Source organism: Anomaloglossus baeobatrachus, chromosome 3 (genome assembly GCF_048569485.1).
Source record: "Anomaloglossus baeobatrachus isolate aAnoBae1 chromosome 3, aAnoBae1.hap1, whole genome shotgun sequence".
NCBI lineage: Eukaryota > Metazoa > Chordata > Amphibia > Anura > Aromobatidae > Anomaloglossus > Anomaloglossus baeobatrachus.
Window position 1 is genome coordinate 673541713 of NC_134355.1, and position 12346 is coordinate 673554058.

Below are 12346 nucleotides of genomic sequence, written 5' to 3' on the forward strand. Positions count from 1 at the left end.
TAGAAAGCGGCACCCGGCAATCACTCACCCGACACTGAGCGGCAGGACCTGCAGTGATCACACACCCGCACACATCAGCTCTCACACACACTCACACACACACAATCAGATCTGTGTGTGTCTGCGATCGGATGTGTATCTGTGATGGCTGTGCGTGCCTGCGATCTGCTGTGTGTATCTGTGATCGGCTGTGTGTGTCTGCGATCTGCTGTGTGTGTCTGTGATCTGCTGTGTGTATCTGTAATCTGCTGTGTGTATCTGTGATCGGCTATGTATGTCTGCGATCGGATGTGTGTACCTGTGATGGCTGTGTGTGCCTGTGATCGGCTGTGTGTATCTGTGATGGCTGTGCGTGCCTGCGATCTGCTGTGTGTATCTGTGATCGGCTGTGTGTGCCTGCGATCGGATGTGTGTATCTGTGATCGGCTGTGTGTGTCTGCGATCGGATGTGTGTATCTGTGATGGCTGTGCGTGCCTGCGATCGGATGTGTGTATCTGTGATTGGCTGTGTGTGCCTGCGATCGGATGTGTGTATCTGTGATCGGCTGTGTATGTCTGCGATCGGATGTGTGTACCTGTGATGGCTGTGCGTGCCTGCGATCGGATGTGTGTACCTGTGATGGCTGTGTGTGTCTGCGATCGGATGTGTGTATCTGTGATCGGCTGTGTGTGCCTGCGATCGGATGTGTGTATCTGTGATCGGCTGTGTGTGTCTGCGATCTGCTGTGTGTATCTGTGATCGACTGTGTGTGTCTGCGATCTGCTGTGTGTATCTGTGATCGGCTGTGTGTATCTGTGATCGGCTGTGTGTGTCTGCGATCTGCTGTGTGTATCTGTGATCGGCTGTGTGTGTCTGCGATCTGCTCTGTGTATCTGTGATAGGCTGTGTGTGTCTGCGATCGGATGTGTGTATCTGTGATCGGCTGTGTGTGTCTGCGATCGGATGTGTGTATCTGTGATGGCTGTGTGTGCCTGCGATCGGCTGTGTGTATCTGTGATGGCTGTGTGTGCCTGCGATCGGCTGTGTGTATCTGTGATCGGCTGTGTGTGTCTGCGATCGAATGTGTGTATCTGTGATGGCTGTGTTGTGCCTGCGATCGGCTGTGTGTATCTGTGATCGGCTGTGTGTGTCTGCGATCGAATGTGTGTATCTGTGATGGCTGTGTGTGCCTGTGATCGGCTGTGTGTATCTGTGATCGGCTGTGTGTGTCTGCGATCTGCTGTGTGTATCTGTGATCGGCTGTGTGTGCCTGCGATCTGCTGTGTGTGATCTGCTGTGTATATCTGTGATCTGCTGTGTGTCTGTGTGTGATCTGCTGTGTGTGTGTCTGGGATCTTCTGTGTGTGTCAGCGTGTCAGCTAGCAGCAGGGTAGGACGGCAGCACCGACCGACCGGAGATCACAGGAGGACCTGGGAACCACGCAGACGTCCTGGTCTGGTGAGTATGAGTCTCCTGGGAAGTGGGGGGTCTGCTTTTTTGGGGGGTAAACTTACCCCCAACCGTGTTTCTCCAAGAATAAGACCTCCTCTAAAAATAAGCCCTAGCGCTTTTTTGGGGGGGCAAAAAAAATATAAGACAGTGTCTTATTTTTGGAAAAACACGGTATATATAGTACAGACCAAACGTTTGGACACACCTTCTCATTTAAAGAGTTTTCTTTATTTTCATGACTCTGAAAATTGTAGATTCACATTGAAGACATCAAAAGTATGAATTAACACATGTGGAATGAAATACTTAACAAAAAAGTGTGAAACAACTGAAAATATGTCTTATATTCTAGGTTCTTCAAAGTAGCCACCTTTTGCTTTGATTACTGCTTTGCACACTCTTGGCATTCTCTTGATGAGTTTCAAGAGGTAGTCACCGGAAATGGTCTTCCAACAGTCTTGAAGGAGTTCCCAGAGATGCTTAGCACTTGTTGGCCCTTTTGCCTTCACTCTGCGGTCCAGCTCACCTCAAACCATCTCAATTGGGTTCAGGTCTGGTGACTGTGGCGTAGCACCCCATCACTCTCCTTCTTAGTTGAATAGCCCTTACACAGCCTGGAGGTGTGTTTGGGATCATTGTCCTGTTGAAAAATAAATTATGGTCCAACTAAACGCAAACCGGATGGAATAGCATGCCGCTGCAAGATGCTGTGGTAGCCATGCTGGTTCTGTATGCCTTCAATTTTGAATAAATCCCCAACAGTGTCACCAGCAAAGCACCCCCACACCATCACACCCCCTCCTCCATGCTTCACGGTGGGAACCAGCCATGTAGAGTCCATCCGTTCACCTTTTCTGCGTCTCACAAAGACATGGTGGTTGGATCCAAAGATCTCCAATTTGGACTCATCAGACCAAAGCACAGATTTCCACTGGTCTAATGTCCATTCCTTGTGTTCTTTAGCCCAAACAAGTCTCTTCTGCTTGTTGCCTGTCCTTAGCAGTGGTTTCCTAGCAGCTATTTTACCATGAAGGCTGCTGCACAAAGTCTCCTCTTAACAGTTGTTCTAGAGATGTGTCTGCTGCTAGAACTCTGTGTGGCATTGACCTGGTCTCTAATCTGAGCTGCTGTTAACCTGCGATTTCTGAGGCTGGTGACTCAGATAAACTTATCCTCCGCAGCAGAGGTGACTCTTGGTCTTCCTTTCCTGGGGCGGTCCTCATGTGAACCAGTTTCTTTGTAGTGTTTGGTTTTTGCCACTGCATTTGGGGACACTTTCAAAGTTTTCCCAATTTTTCAGACTGACTGACCTTCATTTCTTAAAGTAATGATGTCCACTCGTTTTTCTTTACTTAGCTGCTTATTTCTTGCCATAATACAAATTCTAACAGTCTATTCAGTAGGACTATCAGCTGTGTAGCCACCAGACGTCTGCACAACACAACTGATGGCCCCAACCCCATTTATAAGGCAAGAAATTGCACTTATGAAACCCGACAGGGCACACCTGTGAAGTGAAAACCATTTCCGGTGACTACCTCTTGTGACTCATCAAGAGAATGCCAAGAGTGTGCAAAGTAGTAATCAAAGCAAAAGGTGGCTACTGTGAAGAACCTAGAATATAAGACAGATTTTCAGTTGTTTCACACTTTTTTGTTAAGTATTTCATTCCACATGTGGTAATTCATAGTTTTGATGCCTTCAATGTGAATCTACAATTTTCAGAGTCATGAAAATAAAGAAAACTCTTTGAGAAGGTGTGTCCAAACTTTTGTTCTGCACTGTGTGTGTGTGTGTGTGTGTGTGTGTGTGTATGTAATATATACACCGTATTTTTCGCTTTATGAGACGCATCTGATTATAAGACGCACCCCCAAATTTGGTGAAGGAAAAGAGAATTTTTTTTTTTTAATGTTAAATGGGGCCCATCTTATAATGCGTCTAACAAATCATATAGGGTATATGTCCCTCATAGCCCCCCATCCTAAAATTAGCCCCCCTTAATCTGGATATGGCCCCCTTATATTGAATATAGCCCCCTTGTGCTGGGACACGTCCCCCTGTGCTGCCCATGGCCCCTATAGATGGCACACCTCCCCTGTGTTAGATATGGCCCCCATGTGTGCTGCCCATGGCCTCTAATAGATGGCACACCTCCCCTGTGTTAGATATGGCCCCCATGTGTGCTGCCCATGGCCCCTATAGATGGCACACCTCCCCTGTGTTCGATATGGCCCCCATGTGTGCTGCCCATGGCCCCTATAGATACACACCTCCCCTGTTAGATATGGTCCCCATACAGCTGCCCATGGCCCCTATAGATGGCACACCTCCCCTGTGTTAGATATGGCCCTCATGTGTGCTGCCCATGGTCCCTATAGATGGCACACCTCCCCTGTGTTAGATATGGCCCCCATGTGTGCTGCCCATGGCCCCTATAGATGGTACACCTCCCCTGTGTTAGATATGGCCCCCATGTGTGCTGCCCATGGCCCCTATAGATGGTACACCTCCCCTGCGTTAGATATGGCCCCCATGTGTGCTGCCCATGGCCACTATAGATGGCACATCTCCCCTGTGTTTGATATGGCCCCCATGTGTGCTGCCCATGGCCCCTATAGATGGCACACCTCCCCTGTGTTAGATATGGCCCCTATGTGTGCTGCCCATGGCCCCTATAGATGGCACACCTTCCCTGTGTTTGATATGGCCCCCATGTGTGCTGCCCATGGCCCCTATAGATGGCACACCTCCCCTGTGTTAGATATGGCCCCTATGTGTGCTGCCCATGGCCCCTATAGATGGCACATCTCCCCTGTGTTTGATATGGCCCCCATGTGTGCTGCCCATGGCCCCTATAGATGGCACATCTCCCCTGTGTTTGATATGGCCCCCATGTGTGCTGCCCATGGCCCCTATAGATGGCACATCTCCCCTGTGTTTGATATGGCCCCCATGTGTGCTGCCTATGGCCCCTATAGATGGCACACCTCCCGTGTTTGATATGGCCCCCATGTGTGCTGCCTATGGCCCCTATAGATGGCACACCTCCCGTGTTTGATATGGCCCCCATGTGTGCTGCCCATGGCCCCTATAGATGGCACACCTCCCCTGTGTTTGATATGGCCCCCATGTGTGCTGCCTATGGCCCCTATAGATGGCACACCTCCCGTGTTTGATATGGCCCCCATGTGTGCTGCCCATGGCCCCTATAGATGGCACATCTCCCCTGTGTTAGATATGCCCCCATGCTGCTGCCCATAATAAAATAAAACACTCTTTCCTTACCTTCTCAGCGCTGTCCCTCCTCGTGTCTCCCTTCTCGCAGTTGAGCTCCTCCTCCACTTCCTGGTTCTTGCTGCCGGTCATGTGATCTGCACAGCAGAGTGATATCATCTCTGCGTGCCTTATCACAGACAACAGCAGCAGCAGGAGACCGGAGATCAGCGCTGGAGGTAAGTAAAGCTTTTATTTTACTATGGGCAGCAGCATGGGGGCCATATCTAACACAGGGGGGATCATGTGCGGTCAAAGGAGGGCGGAGGCAGATATAATATGCCCCACTGCCACCAGCCCCTCAGCGCCATGCAGTTTCAGCACCACGCTGCTGATGGACAGCGGCTGTGCATATTATATGAGTGAGAGCAGGTGATCTAACGCTGCCGCTCGCAGCTGTCACCTGCCCCCAGCAGTGCTCCAGAGCGGACCCTGCAGTGTATGTATGTGTATATATATATATATATATAATATATACGGGGGGTGTGTGTGTATATATATGTATATATATATATATATATGTGTATAATAATGTGTGTATATATATATATAAAGTAATATAAAATAAATAATAATTTAAATGTTCCAAAAAAACTATTAAAAACCTGCAGGCAGATGATGATGAAGATAAAAATCCACAACTGCTATTAGGTGGAGACTGGTAATGAGTGAATTTTGCAGATTTGCTTGAGTTTCGCCCGGAAATGTGAATTTATCGATGTGGATTTTTCCAGACACCAGAGTATAATAAATATAGAGTATAATAAATATAGGGGTTAAAATCAAAAAGCTAGTAAACTCCACCTGCCTCCCCTCCCGGTCCTCCTCCGGCTCATTCAGCTCCCGGTCTTACTTCTCTCATTGCTTCCCGTGTTGAGTGGGCTTCATGTGACGCAAGTCTGACAATACGATTTAAAGGAAGTTTCCCATGAAGAAGGTTCATTTTACAGTTGATTTTAATCAATAGATCTTGGAATAATAATAATAAAAATATTCCTGTGCTGAGATAATCTTATATATGTGCCTCTGCTGTGTACTGTGTAATGGCCGTGTCTGACCGTACAGGAACATGGTGTGATCATACCATAGCTGCTGGGAAGGGGAAGGACACAAAAGAATATAAAGACATCACAGCACGGGATCATAACTGGTTCTTTTTGTGAGTTAAAACATTTCCTTGCTTGTTTTTAAAAAATATTTGATCACAAAGAAAGTAGGATATGTTATCTAGTGCTGTGAGATCTGTATCCTGTTTTGTGCCCTCCCTGGCCCAGGACATGTGGTATGATCAGACCATGTCCCTTTACAGTCAGACACAGCAGGGACACATATATAAGATTATCTCCGCACAGGAACATTTATTTTAAACACATCCAATTGTGGAAATTATTATAATTGCAAGATCTATTGATTAAAATGAGCTTTAAAATTAACTTTGGTCATGGGAAAATCCATTTAAGTCTCCCAAGACCGTGCTCAGAGTTTGAGCATTGCGTATTGTGACATCACGCTGTGCACTGTGAGGGAAAACCTGAAGGAGTATATTGTTTTTTTGGATGTGGTAGGTGGGGTGTATTTCTTTTCCTGGCCCTCTGTGGTCAGATATTTAGAAAGTAAATAAGAAAGATAATCTGATTTTTTTTTTTTTAACTTTTAAATTTCAGATTGGTTTGATTTGACTCTAACTGATTGGCTGATCGTTAGTGAAGACACCCACCTTCACTCCCTCCCATGACAGGTCACAGAGCTGTCTCCCTTAAAAGTCCTCTCCAGACACCAGTTTCCTATGGCCCATGTGACTTCTGTAAAGCATGTGTCTGAACTGTGGACCACTGGCATAATGGCCGTGCCCATGATTGTGCCCTAAAATAGACAAAACCCTAGAAATAATCTTTAATGTCTCTGGACTGCAAACTTCTGGCATGATGGCCGTTACCATAATTGTGCCTTAAAATAGACAAAACCCTAGAAAGCATCTTTAATGTTTCTGAACTGCGGACCACTGTCATGATGGCTGTGCCCATAACTGTGCCCTAAAATAGACAAAACCCTAGAAATAATCTTTAATGTCTCTGAATTGCGGACTTTTGGCATGGTGGCCGTGCCCATAATTGTGCCCTCAAATAGACAAAACCCTAGAAATAATCTTTAATGTTTCTGAACTGTAGACTTCTGGCATAATGACGTGCCCATAACTGTGCTCTAAAATAGACAAAAACCCAGAAGTAATCTTTAATGTCTCTAAACTGTGGACTTTTGGCATGGTGGCCGTGCCCATAATTGTGCCCTCAAATAGACAAAACCCTAGAAATAATCTTTAATGTCTCTTAACTGTAGACTTCTGGCATGATGGCCCATAATTGTGCCCTAAAATAGACAAAACCATAGAAAACTAAGAATATGTATCTACGTATATGATTCTAAAAGAATATAGACAAATCATTCCCAGCAAAAATTACCTGTAATGATAATAGGGTAATACACCCATAAGGTCTCTTAAATGACCTATGTAAATATGATTATGGAGCATGTATCTCGGTGCGGATATGTCCGAGGTTTGGAAACAAACTGTTCGCCTTCTCCTCAACACAGACTTCATTTTCCCTCTGTTTCTTTTCTCCGCTCGCCTGTCACGCACCGTAAATCACATAACCACCGATTTCTAAGGCTACAAATAGAACCGTGAAATATTCACCTGAAATTTCATTTCGGACACTTCTCTTTTCTGTTTCATGATGAACTGAAGAACATTTTATGATAGGAGTTTACTTTTGGAAGAAACCGTCACGTTTTGATTTCTTCTTCTTCTTCATTGTTTGTGGAATTTGGCCCTAACTTCATTTGTTGCCTGCGATGGACATATGGCCAATAGTATATCGATCAAGCCATATATCATCTCTTCCTAATGATGTCTCCCCGGGGACTACACTAACAAAGTTTGACTTTGATGGATCTGTTCGATGAAAGGCTACTAACATGTCAAACTTTATTCCTTCCTATCGGCACCGGCAGCCATCATCACAGGTTATCATTTTTTATCTGAAGCCTTTCTATATTCTGGATTTGTGCGGAAAATATCAGAATTACACTGACGTTTACACTGGTAAAATAGTGTTTTGTATCCGGTTGCTTAAATAATTTTCAGGTTATAGAAATCTTAAAATTAATATAGTTAAAGCATATTAGGTTGAAAAAGAAATAAAAAATACTACCAGTGTATACCACTATTTCACAGTGTATTACATTGTAATAGAAGGTAACAGCGCTCTGTACCTGCACATATAGCGGCTGGTGACCGGTTCATGTAGCGTTATGCGAATACCCTATTTATTGTATTGATGCCTGGAGCAGACAATACAAGCACTTTTTACCATCTACTTTTTCTGCCGCTCCTCTTTAGTCATAGCCGGGGAGCAGGAGCCTCAGTCCTCTCGGTATCCGCTGAATTGTATGTTCTGTAATGTCTGATATTGTCTGTATTTGTTTTGTTTGAAATGTAAAATGCTGCAGAATCTGTTGCTGCTATAGAAATAAAAATTATTTATAATGTTACATAAAAGTAACATAAGTAATGCATTACTGATCCTGAGTTACCTCCTGTATTATACTCCAGAGCTGCACTCACTATTCTGCTGGTGCAGTCACTATGTACATACATTGCATTACTGATCCTGAGTTACCTCCTGTATTATACTCCAGAGCTGCACTCACTATTCTGCTGGTGCAGTCACTGTGTACATACATTACATTACTGATCCTGTACTGATCCTGAGTTACCTCCTGTATTATACCCCAGAGCTGCACTCACTATTCTGCTGGTGCAGTCACTGTGTACATACATTACATTACTGATCCTGTACTGATCCTGAGTTACCTCCTGTATTATACTCCAGAGCTGCACTCACTATTCTGCTGGTGCAGTCACTGTGTACATACATTACATTACATTACTTATCCTGAGTTACCTCCTGTATTATACTCCAGAGCTGCACTCACTATTCTGCTGGTGCAGTCACTGTGTACATAAATTACATTACTGATCCTGTACTGATCCTGAGTTACCTCCTGTATTATACTCCAGAGCTGCACTCACTATTCTGCTGGTGCTTTCACTGTGCATATACATTACTTCAATTTAAAGGAGATTCCACCTATAAAAATGGAAGAAATATGATTGCAGCTCTGGACTATACAGTCATATGAAAAAGTTTGGGCGCCCCTATTAATGTTAACCTTTTTTCTTTATAACAATTTGGGTTTTTGCTATTTCAGTGTCATATATCTAATAACTGATGGACTGAGTAATATTTCTGGATTGACATGAGGTTTATTGTACTAACAGAAAATGTGCAATCCGCATTTAAACAAAATTTGACCGGTGCATAAGTATGGGCACCTCAACATAAAAGTGACATTAATATTTTGTAGATCCTCCTTTTGCAGAAATCACAGCCTCTAGTCACTTACTGTAGCTTTTAATGAGTTCCTGGATCCTGGATGAAGGTAGATTTGACCATTCCTGTTTACAAACCAATTCCAGTTCAGTTAAGTTTGATGGTGGCCGAGCATGGACAGCCGCTTCACATCATCCCACAGATGTTCAATGATATTCAGGTCTGGGGACTGGGATGGCCATTCCAGAACATTGTAATTGTTCCTCTGCATGAATGCCTGAGTAGATTTGGAGCGGTGTTTTGGATCATTGTCTTGCTGAAATATCCATCCCCTGCGTAACTTCAACTTCGTCACTGATTCTTGCACATTCTTGTCAAGAATCTGCTGATACTGAGTTGAATCCATGCGACCCTCAACTTTAACAAGATTCCCGGTGCCGGCATTGGCCACACAACCCCAAAGCATGATGGAACCTCCTCCAAATTTTACTGTGGGTAGCAAGTGCTTTTCTTGGATTGCCGTGTTTTTTTGCCTCCATGCATAACGCCTTTTTGTATGACCAAACAACTCAATCTTTGTTTCATCAGTCCACAGGACCTTCTTCCAAAATGTAACTGGCTTGTCCAAATGTGCTTTTGCATACCTCAGGCGACTCTGTTTGTGGCGTGCTGCAGAAACGGCTTCTTTAGCATCACTCTCCCATACAGCTTCTCCTTGTGCAAAGTGCTCTGTATTGTTGACTGATGCACATTGACACCATCTGCAGCAAGATGATGCTGCAGGTCTTTGAAGTTGGTCTGTGGATTGCCCTTGACTGTTCTCACCATTCTTCTTCTCTGCTTTTCTGATATTTTTCTTGGCCTGCCACTTCTGGGCTTAACAAGAACTGTACCTGTGTTCTTCCATTTCCTTAATATGTTTCTCACAGTGGAAACTGACAGTTTAAATCTCTGAGACAACTTTTTGTACCTTCCCCTGAACAACTATGCTGAATAATCTTTGTTTTCAGATCATTTGAGAGTTGTTTTGAGGAGCCCATGATGCCACTCTTCATAGGAGATTCAAATAGGAGAACAACTTGTCACACCTTAAATACCTTTTCTCATGATTGGATACACCTGCCTATGAAGTGCAAAGCTCAATGAGGTTGCAAAACCAATTTAGTGCTTTAGTAAGTCAGTAAAAAGTAGTTAGGAGGGTTCAAATCAAGAAATTGATAAGGGTGCACATACTTTTGCACCGGTCAAATTTAGTTTAAATGCGGATTGCACATTTTCTGTTAGTACAATAAACCTCATTTCACTCCAGAAATATTACTCAGTCCATCAGTTATTAGATATATGACACTGAAATAGCAAAAACCCAAATTGTTATAAAGAAAAAAGGTTACAATTAATAGGGGTGCCCAAACTTTTTCATATGACTGTACAACAAACAACCACAAGATTAGCTCTCGTTGGATAATACAATGTGAATAAAGTGACAGAACATTTAAAGTATATTAATTACGTATTTAGATACTAAATTTGTACTGATATTTTTGTCATTTTGCAGGAAAAGAGTGACTCTGATCCAGACGATAGTGAGAGCACAAGTCCAAGTCCCACTAATGAAGTTGAGTCTGAAAACACAGTGACCAGTTCTCTATCTGTAAATGAATACTTTGCAAAGCGAATGGCAGAGCTTAAAAAGTCCCAATCAAAGCGAGCAGAGCCTGTCACCGAGCCTGTGGAGCCGTGCCCTGAAGACCGTGAGGACAACTACTCAGAAGACACAAAAAAGAAATCCAAAAAGAAAAAACGCAGAAAGAATGATAACGACTTCACAGAGGAGACGAAAGAAGAGGAGAGTCCTCAAGAAGAAAACGATGTGGACACCACAGATTGTCGGGAGAGAAGAAGGAAAAAGCCAAAGAGCAAGAAAGAGAACAAGGTCCTGACGGTGGAAATCTTGGAGGACCCTGAAGAAGAAGAAAACCCGAATGAGACGCTAAAGAAAAAGAAGAAAAAAAACAAAAAGAAAGAGGTGTGTGATGAAAGGCAAACGGAAGATGTTAATTCAACCCCTGATGAAGATATTGACGCAGTCCAACCAAAGAAGAAGAGGAAGAAGAGAAAGCAAGAGAGAACTGAAGCGTAAATCACGAGACACGGGACCTCTCACCACCGGTGCTGATACAGGATCATGAACTTTACAAGCAATTTTTTAACAACCAGTGTGTTTCCTGATGAATTAAAATACACCAGTGGCCTCAAATTCTTGTGTCCTGAATTTCTGAAAATGGGGTCAATTTAATTTTTCTTAATTTTAAGCACTCAGACTTTGTAGGGGGTTTTCGTAAATTTGGCAACCGAAAGACGACACGCATCAAAAGAGCCAAAAGTAGGCAAGTAGACTTTCACCCAACCCTTTAGCAACACCACCAAATCTTCATAACAGTGCCATATCACTACAGAATTTAGGAGAACGTAGGGTCACCATGATCCAATATATTCTGATATGATCACTCAACCAAATCCCTTTCCAAATCCGAGACATAGAAATCCGGGGAAGAAATAACCAAGCAGAATATTGACCCAAAACCGCAATTGCATTCCTTGAGCAGCAGCACACATAGCTCCCAATTTATTATTGCATTTGCACCAAATTTTTGTCTAGTTTTTTTTTTTTATTTTATGCCTATTTTTGATATGCAACACATTTCTTTTATTTGTGCCTTCTTTTAAGTGTTTGCCTTTTTTTGTTATTTCTTTTTAATTCTTCAGTGTGTGTTTTTTATTTTTTAGATAATCACTGTCAATTCATCAATTAAATAAATCACTGAATTTTATTTTTTTTATTTTTTTTTTATAAATTTGGAATCCCCATAATTCTACTGACCTGGAGAATCCTACTCATGGCTCATTTTTTGGTGTATAATGAATGCAGTAAAACACAAAATACAATGCAGGAATTGTACTTTTTTCACAATTGCGACATATTTTGAAATTATTTTTTTTCCGCTTTCCAGTACGTCACATGATAAAATGGATTGTGTCTTTCAAAAGAGCAACTCTTCCTCGAAAAAGTAAAGTCCTCATGCGACTACGTTGACAGAAAATAGCTCTTTTATTTTTCTTTATATGCTTTAGAAAAATTTAATAAAATTTCAGTTATAAAAAAAACATCAAAGGAAAAACTGGAGAAAACAGGTTTTTTGCCGCGCTTGAAGACCACAGACATTGATGTCAGAACAGATGATT

The 12346-nt window shown here is 43.1% G+C and overlaps 1 protein-coding gene across 1 annotated transcript in view; it reads left to right on the forward strand.

Moving 5' to 3' along the window:
- Nucleotides 1-11360, forward strand: part of PINX1 (PIN2 (TERF1) interacting telomerase inhibitor 1) — a 154995-nt gene extending 143635 nt beyond the window's left edge. Inside the window, exon 7 of the mRNA XM_075338836.1 lies at nucleotides 10659-11360. Within this exon, the coding sequence (XP_075194951.1) occupies nucleotides 10659-11243 (585 nt within the window). The 3' untranslated portion in view covers nucleotides 11244-11360. The remainder of the gene's footprint in view (nucleotides 1-10658) is intronic.
- Nucleotides 11361-12346: the final 986 nt, after the last annotated feature.